Source organism: Synchiropus splendidus, chromosome 3 (assembly GCF_027744825.2).
Source record: "Synchiropus splendidus isolate RoL2022-P1 chromosome 3, RoL_Sspl_1.0, whole genome shotgun sequence".
Classification (NCBI taxonomy): Eukaryota; Metazoa; Chordata; class Actinopteri; order Syngnathiformes; family Callionymidae; genus Synchiropus; species Synchiropus splendidus.
The window spans coordinates 8,981,588-9,006,672 of record NC_071336.1 but is presented as its reverse complement, the minus strand read 5'-3'; the positions used below and the strand labels follow the sequence as shown (position 1 = coordinate 9,006,672).

The window sequence follows — 25,085 nt, the reverse complement described above, 5'->3', positions numbered from 1 at the left end:
ATGGACCGGATGGTGGCCACTTTGGAGCAGAGAGGACTCATCAAAACAGGTACTTCTGGTATAATATGAGATATGATGTCACCTTGTGGTGCCGCACTTGCACCAGTTGAGCTTGGTCTGCAACACTGATGTCATGCTGTTGCCGGCTGAGAACCCACTCATGATTTCTCAAGCACGAATGACGGCTGAATGAACTTTTAATGGAAACAAGGCATGGACTTATTTGGGGCGTTTCTGAGTTGGACCATGGATCATTAACAAAAGTACAATCCGTATGTTAAGAGTAAATGCTACATCTAAAAACACCACAGAAAGTGCAACATCACATTTTGATATGTTATGTATATCTTGATACTAATCTTTCATCGTTTCATTCGTGTGTCATTATTTCTCATAATACATACTTCACAGTGTTTTCCATTTCCTTGGTTGTTTCCAGATAAACACTCTACAAAGGCTGCAGTGGCAAGATGCCTGATGCAGCCTTGCTCAGCTCAGTAAAAGCTGCCTCCGACTTCCCCAAACACTTGCTTATTGCCTCAACGAACATAAACATGTCATGCCATGAACATGCATGAAAAGCCACTCATAGACTTGTTTTTTGGCAAAGTTCATATCAGCAACCATCTCCCAAATGGATATTGTGATAACGGAGGATTCCACTTACAGAGAGTTACAGTGTAAAGTCCCCATCAAATCATCAATGTATACATTATGACATATTGAAACATACATAAACTGAATAATAACATACAGTGCCTGTCATAAGTATTCACTCCCTTGGATGTTTTACCCTTTTAGTGCTTTCATAAATCAATCATGGTCAATAAAATTTGGCTTTTTTAACACAAACATTTATTGGAAAAAGCTCTTTCATGACAAAGTGAAAACAGTTTTCTACAAACGGGATGTCAATGAAATAAAAATATATAAAGAAATATAATTGAAGATGATGATGATAGAGGCACAGACTTCTTTTTCAGAATTTTTGAAGGGAAGGCTGGACAGCCATTTTTTTTGCTTATGGTCAAGCAGCTTTGTACCAGGGAAAGTATTTTACAGGGGGAAAACTTGTGGCCAGGTATGTTGCACACGGAGGTCCATGTTTAAATCCTTTGGAGCCATCACTCTATCAGTTGATGATATCAACTGATCCCATCCCATGTTCCTTTGTTTATGGGGAAAGGCCGTGGCTAAACAGCAAAAAAATGTAAGAAGATGCTGCTGTTTATGACTAAACAGCTTGTGAATGCACCGTGTGCGATGGCGCTGCACATTCGTTTCCCTTAGACAATGATTTGGCAACAACAGAGGCAGCAGTGAACACAAAATCGACTCACAAGTCGAGTAGAAACATCGCCACTTCAGGATCAGATGAAAAGCCTTTCGTAGCTCAGTTACTGCCAGGCTGTAAATGCACCTCCGAGACTGACACTTATCCGAGATCTTGATCTGTCATTCCATCCTTCTGCCATGATGTAAACAAAGGCGCTCAGCTCGCTGCCAAGATCGCCATGCCTATATTTTGTTCAGGATGCTGTTAGATATAATTTTGGAAATTTTGGACTGACAATGTTACACAGATAAAAAAAAATAAAAAAACATAAGCAGAGCAATGCAAAGCAGAGCAATTCAGCCTGCTCTCTACACTGGCCACCATGAATAGCACAGTGATGAGTCAAGTCACTGTATATTGAAATGTTATGTTTATTAAAGACATCTTTATACAAATGTGGACTTAGCGCCATACTTTTATTATTATGTTTAAAAAATGTTTTGCATTTGTCTTACACTTACAATGTACCACAATGTCTCAGTTATTCCATCCATTGCATTCCGGATATCCTGCTGTTGTCAGGTTGTTGAGTGGTTGTGGCGAAATAACTGCTTGAAGAAATTAATAAAACCTTCATTTATTGAATGTCATTGCTGACTATTCAACGTGTAACTGGGTTTGTGTAATTGTACATTTATTGCATTTGATTAATGCATTGGGGTTTTTTTATTCTATCATTAGCCTTTTTTTATATTCATTTCTTAGTGCAAGTAAAATTATAACTGCCTAAAAAAACGAAATGTATTTCATGAGTATCAATTACTTAACTATTTCTGTTTGAGCTGAAGTTCCTCTACATAAATGCAAGTATAATAAGTGATAAGGAACAATACTTTTTTCTCCTTTCATTTAACTATTACTCATCACAAATTATGAATGTAACCTTATGTATAGCATGTGTACTACAGATAAGGAGATTAAGACAACAAACTGAAAGTAGCCAACCATATGCTACTTTGTGTAACACACATTTCAGTTGACTTCTCCCTTCAAAAATGTAGTACTTGGTAGACGTCGAAGTTATGACCAAACGGTTCCGCACAATGACGTTTTTGGTGGCGTTCCAGATCATCATCTGGACTCTGCTGCCACCTACTGTCCCATTGAAATCTTCTGGTTTGACTGTCGATAATGATGTTTTTAAAAAATGCCAATGAGATAAATGTATGACAAAAATATTTGTTAATTATTTTTTTTTAGGGAAATTAAAATATGGTTGTTTCCTTTCCTTCTGTGTGCTTATATTTTATTTATTTTACCCTCACTTGCACAGTATAAATGTAGTGTACATTGACAGAATGCCGCTGAGACAGCAGTTGAGAGCAACATTGCAGTGGTCAAAAGAAGTTACAAAAAATATAGTAAGAAAAATATTTTTAAAAAGTAAATAGTAATGCCTCGTTCAGCGCTACTGCGCATGCTGTATTACTGGAATTGGGATGATTGACTCAAAAGCTTTTTTTGGGTGCTCAACATCGAGAAAGTGGGGAGGGGGCATCCTGTCTCCAAAAAGATTTTTTTCACTGAATTATATTTTTGAGACTGATTTTTGTGTTTAAATACTGATTGAATAAATTGATTTCATACCCCTTGTTCGTCTGTGTGTGATGTCAATGGACAGATCCCTCTGCAGTAAACCAGTTATCGTCTCATGTACAATATTTTTGTTTGTTACATCAGACTCATATTAATAGCTAATTATTACGGGCTCCCATTCATAATCCTACAGTGTAACATCACCGAGCAGCGAGTGTTCGGCGAATTTAAGTGTCTTTACTAAGATCAGTGATGAAAAACAGGTGAAATACAAAACCATCATGAAGTCACAACATGGCGGAAAACTCCAGTGAGCGCAAAGTACTGGAATTTGCTCTCGAGCTGTGCAGTAAACATTTCTTATCTTCGTCTATCAGTGACGCCTTCTTGACATATGGTGATGCAGAAGTCAGAGACCGCAACCTCAGTGTCAAGTGTGCTCTGCCACTAACCAGGTCTGGGTGTCCACGTCCACATCCACAATCTGGATTGGAGACTTTTTTTTGGAACGCTCGTTGCCGCCCGGTGCCAGGGATGTAGCCGGGCGATGGCTCTTTCTTTCAATGTGTTCATTGTGGGGACTTCACTGTGCTGCTTTTGTTCAGCGAATGGTAAGTTTAAACAAACTCTAAACGATGACAAAACTTGAGGATTAAATAAACAGGGAAAGGTGCACCATATGTAGTGGGCCGGAAGAAAAGTAATATAATGTGTAATAAATGCTAAATGTAATTCTAAAATATCAGCGGAGATTGAAATAAACATTCATTCATTCATAAATCAAAATGCTTGTAAAATTTCAATTTCAATTTTCATCTAAAAGCTAAACTTTCATCACAGTATTGCAGTCAGATCTAGGTCATACTCTATACATATAGACGCCCTTTGCTCTTCCTTGGTGAGTGGCAGTCAGGGTATCTAGTCAACCTTATAAAACCTTCTGCTATAAAATGGCCTTCTCTGAGCGTAAGTAATGAATTATTCACATGAAAAAAGAGTTTTCATATTCATGGCAATGACTCAAGTTTTAAGTGTGAGAATAATCTATAATATATGTATCTCATTCTATCTCTCAATTCCATCTAAAATGAATACTTAACAATGACGGATCTCCACGTCTGGTGACATGACAAGAAATTCAACTGGACTTTTATATAACTGTATAGCTGGCCTTGATCTGCATCATTTTTCACACATGAACTGTTTATACTTCATTTTAATGTTCTGTATTGACACACTGGACCTTAAATCACACAGAAAACATCAAATCTGAATGTGAAAAAAGAAAAAGCAATCTCTTACTGAGAGCCACCAATATGTTTAAACAACATATGCGCAGATTACAAAAAGGTCATGCAGAACAACTTATCCTAAAATGTAGGAAACGCTTGGGTGATCTTCGTATAATTCTTTACAAAACGTGACAATCAGAACGCAGTTCGTGTCCACCACAGGACAGAGGGAGCTCACAGGCCAAGGTGTGTCAAGTCTCCTGTTGTCCTGCCTGCACACAGCCATTGCTGGACACAGTCGCCTCTCCACAGCCATTTATCTTTAACTTGCCAGCACCAAATGTGACAGAAATCGCGAGGAAACATGGATTGTTTCAGTTATTATAAATCTACTTTCAACACCAATGGACATTTTGTGAGTCTGCCTTTTATCAAGGTCTTTTTTTGGTCACTTCTGCGTTTCCTGGGACGCTGAAGGGTTAATACAGTCATCTGGAGCAGACTCATAGACTCCATTGAAATTCAGGTGTCGCTGGCTACTTGGCACATAAACTGCCCTCATGCTGAAGAAACTGACAGAAATGGTAATTCACAGCGGCCGGGAATACAATTTTAATCTGATAGTTTGAAGTGCTGCAGAAAAATGTTCATTTACAATTGTGAGTTTCTTTATTGGTCCATACGCAAAGTGAAGATGTCAGAGAGAGGGACTGAACATCACTGTGAGAGGGGAAGTTCATCTTGAAACCGTCTTACTTTTCAGAACCTTTGGGAGCAGAGGATTGGCCTACATTCGGGAAAAAAACTGACATTTATGGTGTCTCAAAGAACGTCAGTGGATCTTATCGATCCACAGGTTCATTTGATCCAGCTGAGTCAAATGATAAGGAAAAGAACATTTCAGGATCCAGCTTGTTTGCTGCACCACGCAGAGATGAAGATGACACAACCGGGTCAGAGGCAACAAGTAATGGATCAACACATTTAGATCCAACTATACCTGAACCACCAAATACTCCATCATCAGAACCAACTGCCAAAGAAATTACTGATGATGTTACCACTTCAGAAACGACAAATGGTGAAACACCAACAGGACAAACAAGAACAGAAACAGCTAGATTGGAATCAACAACTGCTGAAACAACGTCATCAGAACCAACAACAGCTGAAATGGAAGCAACAACTTCTGGAACGACTACATCAAAACCAGCAACACCGAAACCAGCAACTGCTGGAGCTACTACGTTAGACCAAACAACATCAGAACCAACCGCTACTGAAACTACTACTATTGAACGATCAACAACACTAGAAACAACCACTGCTGAAAGTACGAAGCCAGAACCAACCACTGGTGGAACTACGACTGAAGAACCAGCCACAATGCCAGAATTACTAACTACTACTACTACTATTACTACTAAAAAAACTACTACTTTACAACCATCATCCACACTGGAAACTACAACCCTGGAACCAGCCACTGCTGAAATTACTACATCACAACCAACCACTGCTGAAACCACGACATTGGAACCAACCACAATGGAAAGTACAACTGAAGACCCATCAACCACTCTGGAACTAACCACTACTGAAAGTATGACATCAGAACTAACCACAAGAGAAACTGCGACGTTAGAACCATCAACCACACTGGAACCAACCATAGCTGAAACAACAACACTGGAAGCAACCACTGCAGAAATTACGATATTGGAACCAACCATAGGGGAAACTACTGAAGAAGTTACTACTTCTGAACCATCAAAAACGCAGGAACAAAACACTGCTGAAACTACAACACTGGAACCAACAAATGCAGAAACGCTATCACAGGAAACATCTACGGCCGAAATTACAACACCGGAACCAACCACTGCTGAAACCACGACATTAGAACCAACCACAATGGAAAGTACAACTGAAGACGCATCAACCACTCTGGAACTAACCACGACTGAAAGTACAACACCAGATCAAACCACAGCTGCAAGTACTACATCAAAACCAACAACAACTAAAACCACAACTTTCAAACCAACAACAAAACAGAAAACAACAACTGCTGAAACAACAACAGTCGAACTATCAAAAACACCAGAATCAACCACAGCGGAAACTACAACACTGGAACCCAGCACAGCTGAAACTACAACACTGGAACCAACCACTTCTGAAAGTATGACATCAGAACCAACCACTGCTGAAAGAGCTACACCGGAACCATCCACAGCTGAAACTACAACACAAGAATCAAGCACTGATGAAAGTACGACAGAACCAACCACAGTGGAAACTACTACTTTAGAAACATCAACCACATCGGAACAAACCACATCTGAAACGACAACCCTGGAACCAACCACTGCTGAAACCACTACATTAGAACCAACCACAATGAAAAGTACAACTGAAGAACCATCAACCACTCTGGAACAAACCACTACTGAAAGTATGACATCAGAACTAACCACAACGAAAACTGCGACGTTAGAACCGTCAACCACACTGGAACCAACCACAGCTGAAAGTATGACGTCAGAACCAACCGCAGCGAAAACTACTACTTCAGAACCATCAACCACACTGGAACCAACCATAGCTGAAACAACAACACTGGAAGCAACCACTGCAGAAATTACGATATCGGAACCAACCATAGGGGAAACTACTGAAGAAGTTACTACTTCTGAACCATCAAAAACGCAGGAACAAAACACTGCTGAAACTACAACACTGGAACCAACAAATGCAGAAACGCTATCACAGGAAACATCTACGGCCGAAATTACAACACCGGAACCAACCACTGCTGAAACCACGACATTAGAACCAACCACAATGGAAAGTACAACTGAAGATGCATCAACCACTCTGGAACTAACCACTACTGAAAGTACAACACCAGATCAAACCACAGCTGCAAGTACTACATCAAAACCAACAACAACTAAAACTACAACTTTCAAACCAACAACAAAACAGAAAACAACAACTGCTGAAACAACAACAGTCGAACTATCAACAACACCAGAATCAACCACAGCTGAAACTACAACACTGGAACCCAGCACAGCTGAAACTACAACACTGGAACCAACCACTTCTGAAAGAACAACATCAGAACCAACCACTGCTGAAAGAGCTACACCGGAACCATCCACAGCTGAAACTACAACACAAGAATCAAGTACTAATGAAAGTACGACAGAACCAACCACAGTGGAAACTACTACTTTAGAAGCATCAACCACATCGGAACAAACCACATCTGAAACTACAACCCTGGAAGCAACCACTGCTGAAACCACTATATTAGAACCAACCACAATGAAAAGTACAACTGAAGACGCATCAACCACTCTGGAACTAACCACTACTGAAAGTACAACACCAGATCAAACCACTGCTGCAAGTACTACATCAAAACCAACAACAACTAAAACTACAACTTTCAAACCAACAACAAAACAGAAAACAACAACTGCTGAAACAACAACAGTCGAACTATCAGCAACACCAGAATCAACCACAGCTGAAACTACAACACTGGAACCCAGCACAGCTGAAACTACAACACTGGAACCAACCACTTCTGAAAGAACAACATCAGAACCAACCACTGCTGAAAGAGCTACACCGGAACCATCCGCAGCTGAAACTACAACACAAGAATCAAGTACTGATGAAAGTACGACAGAACCAACCACAGTGGAAACTAATACTTTAGAACCATCAACCACATCGGAACAAACCACAGCTGAAACTACAACCCTGGAACCAACCACTGCTGAAACCACTACATTAGAACCAACCACAATGAAAAGTACAACTGAAGAACCATCAACCACTCTGGAACTAACCACTTCTGAAAGTATGACATCAGAACTAACCACAACGGAAACTGCGACGTTAGAACCGTCAACCACACTGGAACCAACCACAGCTGAAACTACAACACTGGAACCAACCACTGCTGAAAGTACGACAACAGAAGCAACCATTGCTGAAAGTACGACAACAGAACCAACCGCAGCGAAAACTACTGCATCAGAACCATCAACCACACAAGAACCAACCACTACTGAAACTACAACACTGGAACCAACCACAGCTGAAACAACAACAGTGGAAGCAACCACTGCAGAAATTACGATATCGGAACCAACCACTGCTGAAATGACTACATCACAACCAACCACTGCTGAAACCACGACATTAGAACCAACCACAATGGAAAGTACAACTGAAGACGCATCGACCACTCTGGAACTAACCACTACTGAAAGTACAACACCAGATCAAACCACAGCTGCAAGTACTACATCAAAACCAACAACAACTAAAACTACAACTTTCAAACCAACAACAAAACAGAAAACAACAACTGCTGAAACAACAACAGTCGAACTATCAACAACACCAGAATCAACCACAGCGGAAACTACAACACTGGAACCCAGCACAGCTGAAACTACAACACTGGAACCAACCACTTCTGAAAGTACGACATCAGAACCAACCACGGCTGAAAGAGCTACACCGGAACCATCCGCAGCTGAAACTACAACACAAGAATCAAGCACTGATGAAAGTACGACAGAACCAACCACAGTGGAAACTACTACTTTAGAAACATCAACCACGTCGGAACAAACCACATCTGAAACTACAACCCTGGAACCAACCACTGCTGAAACCACTACACTAGAACCAACCACAATGGAAAGTACAACTGAACAACCATCAACCACTCTGGAACTAACCACTTCTGAAAGTATGACATCAGAACTAACCACAACGGAAACTGCGACGTTAGAACCGTCAACCACACTGGAACCAACCACAGCTGAAACTACAACACTGGAACCAACCACTGCTGAAAGTACGACAACAGAACCAACCATTGCTGAAAGTACGACATCAGAACCAACCGCAGCGAAAACTACTACTTCAGAACCATCAACCACACAAGAACCAACCACTACTGAAACTACAACACTGGAACCAACCATAGCTGAAATGACTACATCACAACCAACCACTGCTGAAACCACGACATTAGAACCAACCACAATGGAAAGTACAACTGAAGACGCATCAACCACTCTGGAACTAACCACTACTGAAAGTACAACACCAGATCAAACCACAGCTGCAAGTACTACATCAAAACCAACAACAACTAAAACTACAGCTTTCAAACCAACAACAGAACAGAAAACAACAACTGCTGAAACAACAACAGTCGAACTATCAACAACACCAGAATCAACCACAGCGGAAACTACAACACTGGAACCCAGCACAGCTGAAACTACAACATTGGAACGAACCACTTCAGAAAGTACGACATCAGAACCAACCACTGCTGAAAGAGCTACACCGGAACCATCCACAGCTGAAACTACAACACAAGAATCAAGCACTGATGAAAGTACGACAGAACCAACCACAGTGGAAACTACTACTTTAGAAACATCAACCACATCGGAACAAACCACATCTGAAACTACAACCCTGGAACCAACCACTGCTGAAACCACTACATTAGAACCAACCACAATGAAAAGTACAACTGAAGAACCATCAACCACTCTGGAACAAACCACGACTGAAAGTATGACATCAGAACTAACCACAACGGAAACTGCGACGTTAGAACCGTCAACCACACTGGAACCAACCACAGCTGAAACTACAACACTGGAACCAACCACTGCTGAAAGTACGACATCAGAACCAACCATTGCTGAAAGTACGACATCAGAACCAACCGCAGCGAAAACTACTACTTCAGAACCATCAACCACACAAGAACCAACCACTACTGAAACTACAACACTGGAACCAACCATAGCTGAAACAACAACACTGGAAGCAACCACTGCAGAAATTACGATATCGGAACCAACCACTGCTGAAATGACTACATCACAACCAACCACTGCTGAAACCACGATATTAGAACCAACCACAATGGAAAGTACAACTGAAGACGCATCAACCACTCTGGAACTAACCACTACTGAAAGTACAACACCAGATCAAACCACAGCTGCAAGTACTACATCAAAACCAACAGCAACTAAAACTACAACTTTCAAACCAACAACAAAACAGAAAACAACAACTGCTGAAACAACAACAGTCGAACTATCAACAACACCAGAATCAACCACAGCTGAAACTACAACACTGGAACCCAGCACAGCTGAAACTACAACACTGGAACCAACCACTTCTGAAAGAACAACATCAGAACCAACCACTGCTGAAAGAGCGACACCGGAACCATCCACAGCTGAAACTACAACACAAGAATCAAGTACTGATGAAAGTATGACAGAACCAACCACAGTGGAAACTACTACTTTAGAAACATCAACCACATCGGAACAAACCACAGCTGAAACTACAACCCTGGAACCAACCACTGCTGAAACCACTACATTAGAACCAACCACAATGAAAAGTACAACTGAAGAACCATCAACCACTCTGGAACTAACCACTTTTGAAAGTATGACATCAGAACTAACCACAACGGAAACTGCGACGTTAGAACCGTCAACCACACTGGAACCAACCACAGCTGAAACTACAACACTGGAACCAACCACTGCTGAAAGTACGACAACAGAAGCAACCATTGCTGAAAGTACGACAACAGAACCAACCATTGCTGAAAGTACGACATCAGAACCAACCACAGCGAAAACTACTACTTCAGAACCATCAACCACACAAGAACCAACCACTACTGAAACTACAACACTGGAACCAACCAGAGCTGAAACAACAACACTGGAAGCAACCACTGCAGAAATTACGATATCGGAACCAACCACTGCTGAAATGACTACATCACAACCAACCACTGCTGAAACCACGACATTAGAACCAACCACAATGGAAAGTACAACTGAAGACGCATCAACCACTCTGGAACTAACCACTACTGAAAGTACAACACCAGATCAAACCACAGCTGCAAGTACTACATCAAAACCAACAACAACTAAAACTACAATTTTCAAACCAACAACAGAACAGAAAACAACAACTGCTGAAACAACAACAGTCGAACTATCAACAACACCAGAATCAACCACAGCTGAAACTACAACACTGGAACCCAGCACAGCTGAAACTACAACACTGGAACCAACCACTTCTGAAAGAACTACATCAGAACCAACCACTACTGAAAGAGCTACACCGGAACCATCCACAGCTGAAACTACAACACAAGAATCAAGTACTGATGAAAGTACGACAGAACCAACCACAGTGGAAACTACTACTTTAGAAACATCAACCACGTCGGAACCAACCACAGCTGAAACTACAACCCTGGAAGCAACCACTGCTGAAACCACTACACTAGAACCAACCACAATGGAAAGTACAACTGAAGAACCATCAACCACTCTGGAACTAACCACTACTGAAAGTATGACATCAGAACTAACCACAACGGAAACTGCGACGTTAGAACCGTCAACCACACTGGAACTAACCACAGCTGAAACTACAACACTGGAACCAACCACTGCTGAAAGTACGACATCAGAACCAACCGCAGCGGAAACTACTACTTCAGAACCATCAACCACACTGGAACCAACTACTGCTGAAACTACAACACTTGAAACAACCACAGCTGAAACTACAACTGTAGAACCATCAACAACGACAGAATCAACAACTGAAGAAACTACTACTTCTGAACCACCAACAACACTGGAACAAAGCATTACTGAAATTACGACATCAGAACCAACCACAACGAAAACATCTACATTGGAACCGTCAACCACAGAAAGAACAACCACAACAGAAACTACAACACTGGAACCAACCACTGCTGAAAGTACGATATCAGAGCCAACCACAGCGGAAACTACTACTTCAGAACCATCAACCACACAAGAACCAACCACTACTGAAACTACAACACTGGAAACAACCATAGCTGAAACAACAACACTGGAAGCAACCACTACCGACCCTATGACATCAGAATCAACTCTTGCAGAAATTACTACTTCCGAACCATCAACAACACCGGAACAAACCACTGTGGAAACTACAACACCGAAACCAACCACTGAAAAAAGTATGACATCGGAACCAACCACAGTGGAAACTACTACTTTAGAACCATCAACCACACTGGAAGCAACCACTTCTGAAAATACTACATCAGAACAAACCACAGCGGAAACTGCAACTATAGAACCATCAACCACACCAGAATCAACCACAGAAGAAACAACTACTTCAGAACCATTAACAACACTGGAACAAACCACTGGTGAAACTACAACTGTAAAACCATCAACAACACCAGAATTAACTACAGAAGAAACTACTGCTTTAGAACCATCAACTACACCACAACCAACCACTGAAGAAAATATGACATCAGAAACAACCACAGCGGAAACTACTTCTTTAGAACCATCAAACACACAGGAACCAACCACTGCTGACCAGACAACATCAGAATCAACTACTGCTGAAACTGCAACAGCGGTACAAACCACGGATGAGCATACTACATTTCAACCAACCACTGCGGAAATTTCTACTTCTGAACCATCAACAATACTGGAACAAACTACTAATGAAAAAACTACTACTTCAGAACCATCAACTACACCACAAACAACCACTGCTGAAAGTACGACATCAAAACCAACCACAGTGGAAACTACAACACCAGAACAAACCACAGATGAAGGCACTACATTAGAACCAACCACTGCGGAAATTTCTACGTCTGAACCATCAACAACACTGGAACAAACCACCACTGAAGTAACTACTATTTCAGAACGATCAACTACACTAGAACCAACCACTGCTGACCATACAACATCAGAATCAACTCCTGCTGAAATTACAAATCCAGAACAAACCACCTCTGAAACTACTACTGTAGAACCATCAACAACACTGGAACCAACAACTTCTGAAAGATTGACATCAGAACCAACCGCTGAAAAAATTACTACTTCTGAACCATCAACAACACTGGAGCAAACCACTACAGAAAGTACGACATCAGAACCAACCACAACAGAAACTACGACTTTAGAACAGTCAACCACACTGGAAACAACCACAGCTGAAACTACAACACTGGAACCAACCACTGCTGAAAGCATGACATCAGAACCAACCACAGCGGAAACTACTACTTCAGAACCATCAACCACACTGGAACCAACCACTGCTGACCACACAACATCAGAATCACCTACTGCTGAAACTACTACTTCAGAACAAACCACAGATGAAAGTACTACATTAGAACCAACCACTGCGGAAATTTCTACTTCGGAACCATTGACAACACCGGAACAAACCACAACTGAAAGCACTACATTAGAACCAACCACGGCTGAAATGACCACATCTGAACCATTAGCAACACCGGAACAAACCACTGCTGAAACTACAACTGTGGAACCATCAAGAACACCAGAATCAACTACCGAAGATACTACTACTTCAGAACCATCAACAACACTGGGATCAACCACAGTTGAAAGTACATCAGAACCAACCACAGCTGAAACTACAACACTGGACCCAACCACTGCTGAAAGTACGACATCAGATCCAACCACAGGGGAAACTACTACTTCAGAATCATCAATCACAATGGAACCAACCACTGCTGACCACACAACATCAGAATCTACAACTGCGGAAACAACAACACCGGAACAAACCACAACTGATAGTACAACATCAGAATCAACTCATACAGAAATGACTACTTCTGAACGATCAACAACAACGGAACAAACCACTACTGAAACTACAAGTGTGGAACCAACCACTGCTGAAAGTACAACGTCAGAACCAACCACAGCGGAAACTACTACTTCAGAACCATCAACCACACTGGAACCAACCACTCCCGACCGTACGACATCAGAATCAACTCTTGCAGAAATTACTACTTCTGAACCATCGACAACACCGGAACAAACCACTGTGGAAACTACAACACTGAAACCAACCACTGATAAAAGTATGACATCGGAACCAACCACAGTGGAAACTACTACTTTAGAACCATCAACCACACTGGAAGCAACCACTTCTGAAAATACTACATCAGAACAAACTACAGCGGAAACTGCTACTATCGAACCATCAACCACATTGGAACAAACCACTTCTGAAAGTACGGCATCAAAACCAACCACAGCTGAAACTACTGCGTTAGAACCATCAACCACACTGGAATCAACCACTGCTGAAAGTACTACATCAGAACCAACCACTGCTGAAAGTGCGACATCAGACCCAAGTACAGCAGAAACTTCTACTTCAGAACCATCAATCACACTGGAAGCAACCACTGCTGACCACACAACATCAGAATCTACTACTGCGGAAACTACAACACCGGAACAGACCACAGATGAAGGCACTACATTAGAACCAACCACTGCGGAAATTTCTATTTCTGGACCGTCAACAACACTGGAACAAACCACCACTGAAGAAACTACTACTACAGAACCATCAATTACACCACAACCAACCACTGCTGAAATTTCGACATCAGAACCAACCACAATGGAAACCACTGCCTTTGGACCATCAACCACACTGGAACCAACCACTGAAGAAACTACTACTTCAGAACCATCAACCAAACTGGAACCAACCACTGCTGAAAGTACGACATCAGAATCAACTACTACTGAAACAACAACACCGGAACAAACCACGAATATAAGTACTACATCAGAATCAACCACTGGGGAAATTACTACTTCTGAATTATCAACACCGGAACAAACCACTGCTGAAAATACTACTTTAGAACCATCAACCACACTGGGATCCACCACTGCTGAAAGTACTTCAGAACCAACCACAGCGGAAACTACTACTTTAGAACCATCAACCACACTGGAAGCAACCACTTCTGAAAATACTACATCAGAACAAACCACAGCGGAAACTGCTACTACAGAACCATCAACCACACTGGAAGCAACCACTTCTGAAAATACTACATCAGAACAAACCACAGCGGAAACTGCTACTACAGAACCATCAACCACACCAGAATCAACCACAGAAGAAACAACTACTTCAGAACCATTAACAACACTGGAACAAACCACTGGTGAAACTACAACTGTAAAACCATCAACAACACCAGAATTAACTACAGAAGAAACTACTGCTTTGGAACCATCAACTACACAACAACCAACCACTGAAGAAAGTATGACATCAGAAACAACCACAGCGGAAACTACTTATTTAGAACCATCAAACACACTGGAAATAACCACTGCTGAAACTGCAAAACTGGAACCAACCACTGCTGAAATTACAACATCAGAATCGACCACTGCTGAAACTACTACTGAAGAAGCATCAAAAACACCAGAACAAACCACGGAAACTACTGCTTTAGAACCATCAATCACACAGGAACCAACCACTGCTGACCAGACAACATCAGAATCAACTACTGCTGAAACTGCAACAGCGGTACAAACCACGGATGAGCGTATTACATTTGAACCAACCACTGTGGAAATTTCTACTTCTGAACCATCAACAACACTGGAACAAACCACCACTGAAGAAACTACTATTTCAGAACAATCAACTACACTAGAACCAACCACTGCTGACCATACATCATCAGAATCAACTCCTGCTGAAACTACAAATCCAGAACAAACCACCTCTGAAACTACTACTGTAGAACCATCAACAACACTGGAACCAACAACTTCTGAAAGATTGACATCAGAACCAACCGCAGAAAAAATTACTACTTCTGAACCATCAACAACACTGGAGCAAACCACTACAGAAAGTACGACATCAGAACCAACCACAACAGAAACTACTACTTTAGAACAGTCAACCACACTGGAAACAACCACAGCTGAAACGACAACACTGGAACCAACCACTGCGGAAATTACAACATCAGAACCAACCACTGCTGAAATTTCTACTTCGGAACCATTGACAACACCGGAACAAACCACAACTGAAAGTACTACATTAGAACCAACCACGGCTGAAATGACCACATCTGAACCATTAGCAACACCGGAACAAACCACTGCTGAAACTACTACTTCAGAACCATCAACAACACTGGGATCGACCACTGTTGAAAGTACATCAGAACCAACCACAGCTGAAACTTCAACACTGGAACCAACCACTGCTGAAAGTACGGCATCAGAACCAACCACAGCGGAATCATCAACTGTAGAACCATCAGCTACACCAGAATCAACCACTGAAGGAACTACGACTTCGGAAACATCAAAAACAACAGAACCAACCACATCGGAAACTAGTACTTTAGGACAATCAACTACACCAGAACCAACCACAACTGAAACTACAAGTCTAGAACCAACCACTGCTGGAAGTACAACATCAGAACCAACCACTGCTGAAATTTCTACTTCGGAACCATTGACAACACCGGAACAAACCACAACTGAAAGTACTACATTAGAACCAACCACGGCTGAAATGACCACATCTGAACCATTAGCAACACCGGAACAAACCACTGCTGAAACTACAACTGTGGAACCATCAACAACACCAGAATCAACTACTGAAGAAACTACTACTTCAGAACCATCAACAACACTGGGATCGACCACTGTTGAAAGTACATCAGAACCAACCACAGCTGAAACTACAACACTGGAACCATCCACAGCTGAAACTACAACACTGGAACCAACCACTGCTGAAAGTACGGCATCAGATCCAACCACAGGGGAAAGTAGTACTTCAGAATCATCAATCACAATGAAACCAACCACTGTTGACCACACAACATCAGAATCTACAACTGCGGAAACTACAACAACAGAACAAACCACGACTGATAGTACAACATCAGAATCAACTCATGCAGAAATGACTACTTCTGAACTATCAACAACAACGGAACAAACCACTACTGAAATTACGACCTCAGAACCAACCACTGCTAAAACTACTACTGTCGAACCATCAACAACACCTGAATCAACCACAGACGAAACTACAATTTCAGAACCATCAACAACACTGGAACCAACCAGTTCTGAAATCACGACATCAGAACCAACCACTGCTGAAACTACAACACTGGAACAAACCACAGATGAAAGTGTAAAATCAGAACCAACCACTGCGGAATTTATTACTTCTGAACCATCAACAACACCAGAATCAACAACTGAAAAAATTACTACTTCTGAACCATCAACAACACTGGTACCAACCACTGCCGAAAGTACAACATCAGAACCAACCACTGCCGAAAGTACTCCATCAGAACGAACCACTGCTGAAAGTGCGACATCAGAACCAACCACTGCTGAAAGTGCGACATCAAACCCAACTACAGCAGAAACTTCTACTTCAGAACCATCAATCACACTGGAAGCAACCACTGCTGACCACACAACATCAGAATCTACTACTGCGGAAACTACAACACCGGAACAGACCACAGATGAAGGCACTACATTAGAACCAACCACTGCGGAAATTTCTATTTCTGGACCGTCAACAACACTGGAACAAACCACCACTGAAGAAACTACTACTACAGAACCATCAATTACACCACAACCAACCACTGCTGAAATTTCGACATCAGAACCAACCACAATGGAAACCACTACCTTTGGACCATCAACCACACTGGAACCAACCACTGAAGAAACTACTAGTTCAGAACCATCAACCAAACTGGAACCAAGCACTGCTGAAAGTACGACATCAGAATCAACTACTACTGAAACGACAACACCGGAACAAACCACGGATATAACTACTACATCAGAATCAACCACTGGGGAAATTACTACTTCTGAATTATCAACAACACAGGAACAAACCACTGCTGAAACTACTACTTTAGAACCATCAACCACACTGGGATCGACCACTGCTGAAAGTACTTCAGAACCAACCACAGAGGAAACTACTACTTTAGAACCATCAGCCACACAGGAACCAACCACTGCTGAAAGTACGACATCAGAATCAACAACTGCTGACACTACAAGACCGGAACAAACCACGAATGAAGATACTACAATAGAACCAACCACTGCTGAAAGTACGACATCAGAACAAACCACAGCGGAAACTGCTACTATAGAACCATCAACCACATTGGAACAAACCACTTCTGAAAGTACGACATCAGAACCAACCACAGCGGAATCATCAACTGTAGAATCATCAACAACACCAGAATCAACTACTGAAGAAACTACGACTTCGGAAACATCAAAAACAACAGAACCAACCACATCGGAAACTACTACTTTAGAACAATCAACTACACCAGAACCAACCACCACTAAAACTACAAGTCAGGAACCAACCACTGTTGAAAGTACAACGTCAGAACCAACCACAGCGGAAACTACTACGATAGAACCATCAACCACATTGGAACAAACCACTTCTGAAAGTACAGCATCAAAACCAACCACAGCTGAAACTACTACTTCAGAATCATCAACCACACTGGAACCAACCACTCCCGACCGTACGACATCAGAATCGACTCTTGCAGAAATTACTACTTCTGAACCATCAACAACACCGGAACAAACCACTGTGGAAACTACAACACCGAAACCAACGACTGAAAAAAGTATGACATCGGAACCAACCACAGTGGAAACTACTACTTTAGAACCATCAACCACACTGGAAGCAACCACTTCTGAAAATACTACATCAGAACAAACCACAGCAGAAACTGCTACTACAGAACCATCAACCACACCAGAATCAACCACAGAAGAAACAACTACTTCAGAACCATTAACAACACTGGAACAAACCACTGGTGAAACTACAACTGTAAAACCATCAACAACACCAGAATTAACTACAGAAGAAACTACTGCTTTGGAACCATCAACTACACAACAACCAACCACTGAAGAAAGTATGACATCAGAAACAACCACAGCGGAAACTACTTCTTTAGAACCATCAAACACACTGGAAATAACCACTGCTGAAACTACAAAACTGGAACCAACCACTGCTGAAATTACAACATCAGAATCGACCACTGCTGAAACTACTACTAAAGAAGCATCAAAAACACCTGAACAAACCACGGAAACTACTGCTTCAGAACCATCAATCACACAGGAACCAACCACTGCTGACCAGACAACATCAGAATCAACTACTGCTGAAACTGCAACAGCGGTACAAACCACGGATGAGAGTATTACATTTGAACCAACCACTGTGGAAATGTCTACTTCTGAACCATCAACAATACTGGAACAAAGTACTAATGAAAAAACTACAACTTCAGAACCATCAACTACACCACAAACAACCACTGCTGAAAGTACGACATCAGAACCAACCACAGTGGAAACTACAACACCAGAACAAACCACAGATGAAGGCACTACATTAGAACCAACCACTGTGGAAATTTCTACTTCTGAACCATCAACAACACTGGAACACACCACCACTGAAGTAACTACTATTTCAGAACAATCAACTACACTAGAACCAACCACTGCTGACCATACAACATCAGAATCAACTCCTGCTGAAACTACAAATCCAGAACAAACCACCTCTGAAACTACTACTGTAGAACCATCAACAACACTGGAACCAACAACTTCTGAAAGATTGACATCAGAACCAACCGCTGAAAAAATTACTACTTCTGAACCATCAACAACACTGGAGCAAACCACTACAGAAAGTACGACATCAGAACCAACCACAACAGAAACTACTACTTTAGAACAGTCAACCACACTGGAAACAACCACAGCTGAAACTACAACACTGGAACCAACCACTGCTGAAAGCATGACATCAGAACCAACCACAGCGGAAACTACTACTTCAGAACCATCAACCACACTGGAACCAACCACTGCTGACCACACAACATCAGAATCACCTACTGCTGAAACTACTACTTCAGAACAAACCACAGATGAAAGTACTACATTAGAACCAACCACTGCGGAAATTACAACATCAGAACCAACCACTGCTGAAATTTCTACTTCGGAACCATTGACAACACCGGAACAAACCACAACTGAAAGTACTACATTAGAACCAACCACGGGTGAAATGACCACATCTGAACCATTAGCAACACCGGAACAAACCACTGCTGAAACTACTACTTCAGAACCATCAACAACACTGGGATCGACCACTGTTGAAAGTACATCAGAACCAACCACAACTGAAACTACAACACTGGAACCAACCACTGCTGAAAGTACGGCATCAGAACCAACCACAGCGGAATCATCAACTGTAGAACCATCAACTACACCAGAATCAACCACTGAAGGAACTATGACTTCGGAAACATCAAAAACAACAGAACCAACCACATCGGAAACTACTACTTTAGAACAATCAACTACACCAGAACCAACCACAACTGAAACTACAAGTCTGGAACCAACCACTGCTGGAAGTACAACGTCAGAACCAACCACAGCGGAAACAACTACTATAGAACCATCAACCACATTGGAACAAACCAGTTCTGAAAGTACGACATCAAAACCAACCACAGCTGAAACTACTGCTTTAGAACCATCAACCACACTGGAATCAACCACTGCTGAAAGTACGACATCAGAACCAACCACAGCGGAATCATCAACTGTAGAACCATCAACAACACCAGAATCAACCACTGAAGGAACTACGACTTCGGAAACATCAAAAACAACAGAACCAACCACATCGGAAACTACTACTTTAGAACAATCAACTACACCAGAACCAACCACAACTGAAACTACAAGTCTGGAACCAACCACTGCTGAAAGAACGACATCAGAACCAACCACAGTGGAAATTACTACTTCTGAACCATTAGCAACACCGGAACAAACCACTACTGAAACTACAAGTGTGGAACCATCAACAACACCAGACTCAACTACTGAAGAAACTACTACTTCAGAACCATCAACAACACCGGAACAAACCACAATTGAAACTACAAGTCTGGAACCAACCACTGCTGAAAGTACAACGTCAGAACCAACCACAGCGGAAACTACTACTTCAGAACCATCAACCACACTGGAACCAACCACTCCCGACCGTACGACGTCAGAATCGACTCTTGCAGAAATTACTACTTCTGAACCATCAACAACACCGGAACAAACCACTGTGGAAACTACAACACCGAAACCAACCACTGAAAAAAGTATGACATCGGAACCAACCACAGTGGAAACTACTACTTTAGAACCATCAACCACCCTGGAAGCAACCACTTCTGAAAATACTACATCAGAACAAACCACAGCAGAAACTGCTACTATAGAACCATCAACCACACCAGAATCAACCACAGAAGAAACAACGACTTCAGAACCATTAACAACACTGGAACAAACCACTGGTGAAACTACAACTGTAAAACCATCAACAACACCAGAATTAACTACAGAAGAAACTACTGCTTTAGAACCATCAACTACACCACAACCAACCACTGAAGAAAGTATGACATCAGAAACAACCACAGCGGAAACTACTTCTTTAGAACCATCAAACACACTGGAAATAACCACTGCTGAAACTACAAAACTGGAACCAACCACTGCTGAAATTACAACATCAGAATCGACCACTGCTGAAACTACTACTGAAGAAGCATCAAAAACACCTGAACAAACCACGGAAACTACTGCTTTAGAACCATCAATCACACAGGAACCAACCACTGCTGACCAGACAACATCAGAATCAACTACTGCTGAAACTGCAACAGCGGCACAAACCACGGATGAGCGTATTACATTTGAACCAACCACTGCGGAAATTTCTACTTCTGAACCATCAACAATACTGGAACAAACTACTAATGAAAAAAATATTGCTTCAGAACCATCAACTACACCACAAACAACCACTGCTGAAAGTACGACATCAGAACCAACCACAGTGGAAACTACAACACCAGAACAAACCACAGATGAAGGCACTACATTAGAACCAACCACTGCGGAAATTTCTACTTCTGAACCATCAACAACACTGGAACAAACCACCACTGAAGAAACTACTATTTCAGAACGATCAACTACACTAGAACCAACCACTGCTGACCATACAACATCAGAATCAACTCCTGCTGAAACTACAAATCCAGAACAAACCACCTCTGAAACTACTACTGTAGAACCATCAACAACACTGGAACCAACAACTTCTGAAAGATTGACATCAGAACCAACCGCTGAAAAAATTACTACTTCTGAACCATCAACAACACTGGAGCAAACCACTACAGAAAGTACGACATCAGAACCAACCACAACAGAAACTACTACTTTAGAACATTCAACCACACTGGAAACAACCACTGCTGAAACGACAACACTGAAACCAACCACTGCTGAAATTACAACATCAGAACCAACCACTGCTGAAATTTCTACTTCGGAACCATTGACAACACCGGAACAAACCACAACTGAAAGTACTACATTAGAACCAACCACGGCTGAAATGACCACATCTGAACCATTAGCAACACCGGAACAAACCACTGCTGAAACTACAACTGTGGAACCATCAACAACACCAGAATCAACTACTGAAGAAACTACTACTTCAGAACCATCAACAACACTGGGATCGACCACTGTTGAAAGTACATCAGAACCAACCACAGCTGAAACTACAACACTGGAACCATCCACAGCTGAAACTACAACACTGGAACCAACCACTGCTGAAAGTACGGCATCAGATCCAACCACAGGGGAAAGTAGTACTTCAGAATCATCAATCACAATGAAACCAACCACTGTTGACCACACAACATCAGAATCTACAACTGCGGAAACTACAACAACGGAACAAACCACGACTGATAGTACAACATCAGAATCAACTCATGCAGAAATGACTACTTCTGAACTATCAACAACAACGGAACAAACCACTACTGAAATTACGACCTCAGAACCAACCACTGCTAAAACTACTACTGTCGAACCATCAACAACACCTGAATCAACCACAGACGAAACTACAATTTCAGAACCATCAACAACACTGGAACCAACAAGTTCTGAAATCACGACATCAGAACCAACCACTGCTGAAACTACAACACTGGAACAAACCACAGATGAAAGTGTAAAATCAGAACCAACCACTGCAGAATTTATTACTTCTGAACCATCAACAACACCAGAATCAACAACTGAAAAAATTACTACTTCTGAACCATCAACAACACTGGTACCAACCACTGCCGAAAGTACAACATCAGAACCAACCACTGCCGAAAGTACTCCATCAGAACGAACCACTGCTGAAAGTGCGACATCAGAACCAACCACTGCTGAAAGTGCGACATCAAACCCAACTACAGCAGAAACTTCAACTTCAGAACCATCAATCACACTGGAAGCAACCACTGCTGACCACACAACATCAGAATCTACTACTGCGGAAACTACAACACCGGAACAGACCACAGATGAAGGCACTACATTAGAACCAACCACTGCGGAAATTTCTATTTCTGGACCGTCAACAACACTGGAACAAACCACCACTGAAGAAACTACTACTACAGAACCATCAATTACACCACAACCAACCACTGCTGAAATTTCGACATCAGAACCAACCACAATGGAAACCACAACCTTTGGACCATCAACCACACTGGAACCAACCACTGAAGAAACTACTACTTCAGAACCATCAACCAAACTGGAACCAAGCACTGCTGAAAGTACGACATCAGAATCAACTACTACTGAAACGACAACACCGGAACAAACCACGGATATAACTACTACATCAGAATCAACCACTGGGGAAATTACTACCTCTGAATTATCAACAACACAGGAACAAACCACTGCTGAAACTACTACTTTAGAACCATCAACCACACTGGGATCGACCACTGCTGAAAGTACTTCAGAACCAACCACAGCGGAAACTACTACTTTAGAACCATCAGCCACACAGGAACCAACCACTGCTGAAAGTACAACATCAGAATCAACAACTGCTGACACTACAAGACCGGAACAAACCACGAATGAAGATACTACATTAGAACCAACCACTGCTGAAAGTACGACATCAGAACAAACCACAGCGGAAACTGCTACTATAGAACCATCAACCACATTGGAACAAACCACTTCTGAAAGTACGACATCAGAACCAACCACAGCGGAATCATCAACTGTAGAATCATCAACAACACCAGAATCAACTACTGAAGAAACTACGACTTCGGAAACATCAAAAACAACAGAACCAACCACATCGGAAACTACTTCTTTAGAACAATCAACTACACCAGAACCAACCACCACTGAAACTACAAGTCTGGAACCAACCACTGTTGAAAGTACAACGTCAGAACCGACCACAGCGGAAACTACTACGATAGAACCATCAACCACATTGGAACAAACCACTTCTGAAAGTACAGCATCAAAACCAACCACAGCTGAAACTACCGCTTTAGAACCATCAACCACACTGGAATCAACCACTGCTGAAAGTACAACATCAGAACCAACCACAGCGGAATCATCAACTGTAGAACCATCAACAATACCGGAATCAACTACTGAAGAAACTACGACTTCGGAAACATCAAAAACAACAGAACCAACCACACCGGAAACTACTACTTTAGAACAATCAACTACACCAGAACCAACCACAACTGTAATGACAAGTCTGGAACCAACCACTGCTGAAAGTACAACGTCAGAACCAAACACAGCGGAAACTACTGCTTTAGACCCATCAACCACACTGGAATCAACCACTGCTGAAAGTACGACATCAGAACCAACCACATCGGAATCATCAACAGTAAAACCATCAACAACACCAGAATCAACCACTGA

At 41.8% G+C, this 25,085-nt stretch overlaps 1 protein-coding gene across 1 annotated transcript; it reads left to right on the top strand.

Moving 5' to 3' along the window:
• LOC128755935 (salivary glue protein Sgs-3-like) lies at positions 1-25,085 on the top strand. Its single transcript, XM_053860045.1, has 7 exons — positions 1-49; positions 8,183-8,350; positions 12,152-12,232; positions 13,172-13,255; positions 15,041-15,288; positions 19,510-19,659; positions 25,014-25,085. The coding sequence occupies exons 1-7, from the start codon at positions 1-3 to the stop codon at positions 25,083-25,085; spliced, it is 852 nt and encodes a 283-aa protein (XP_053716020.1).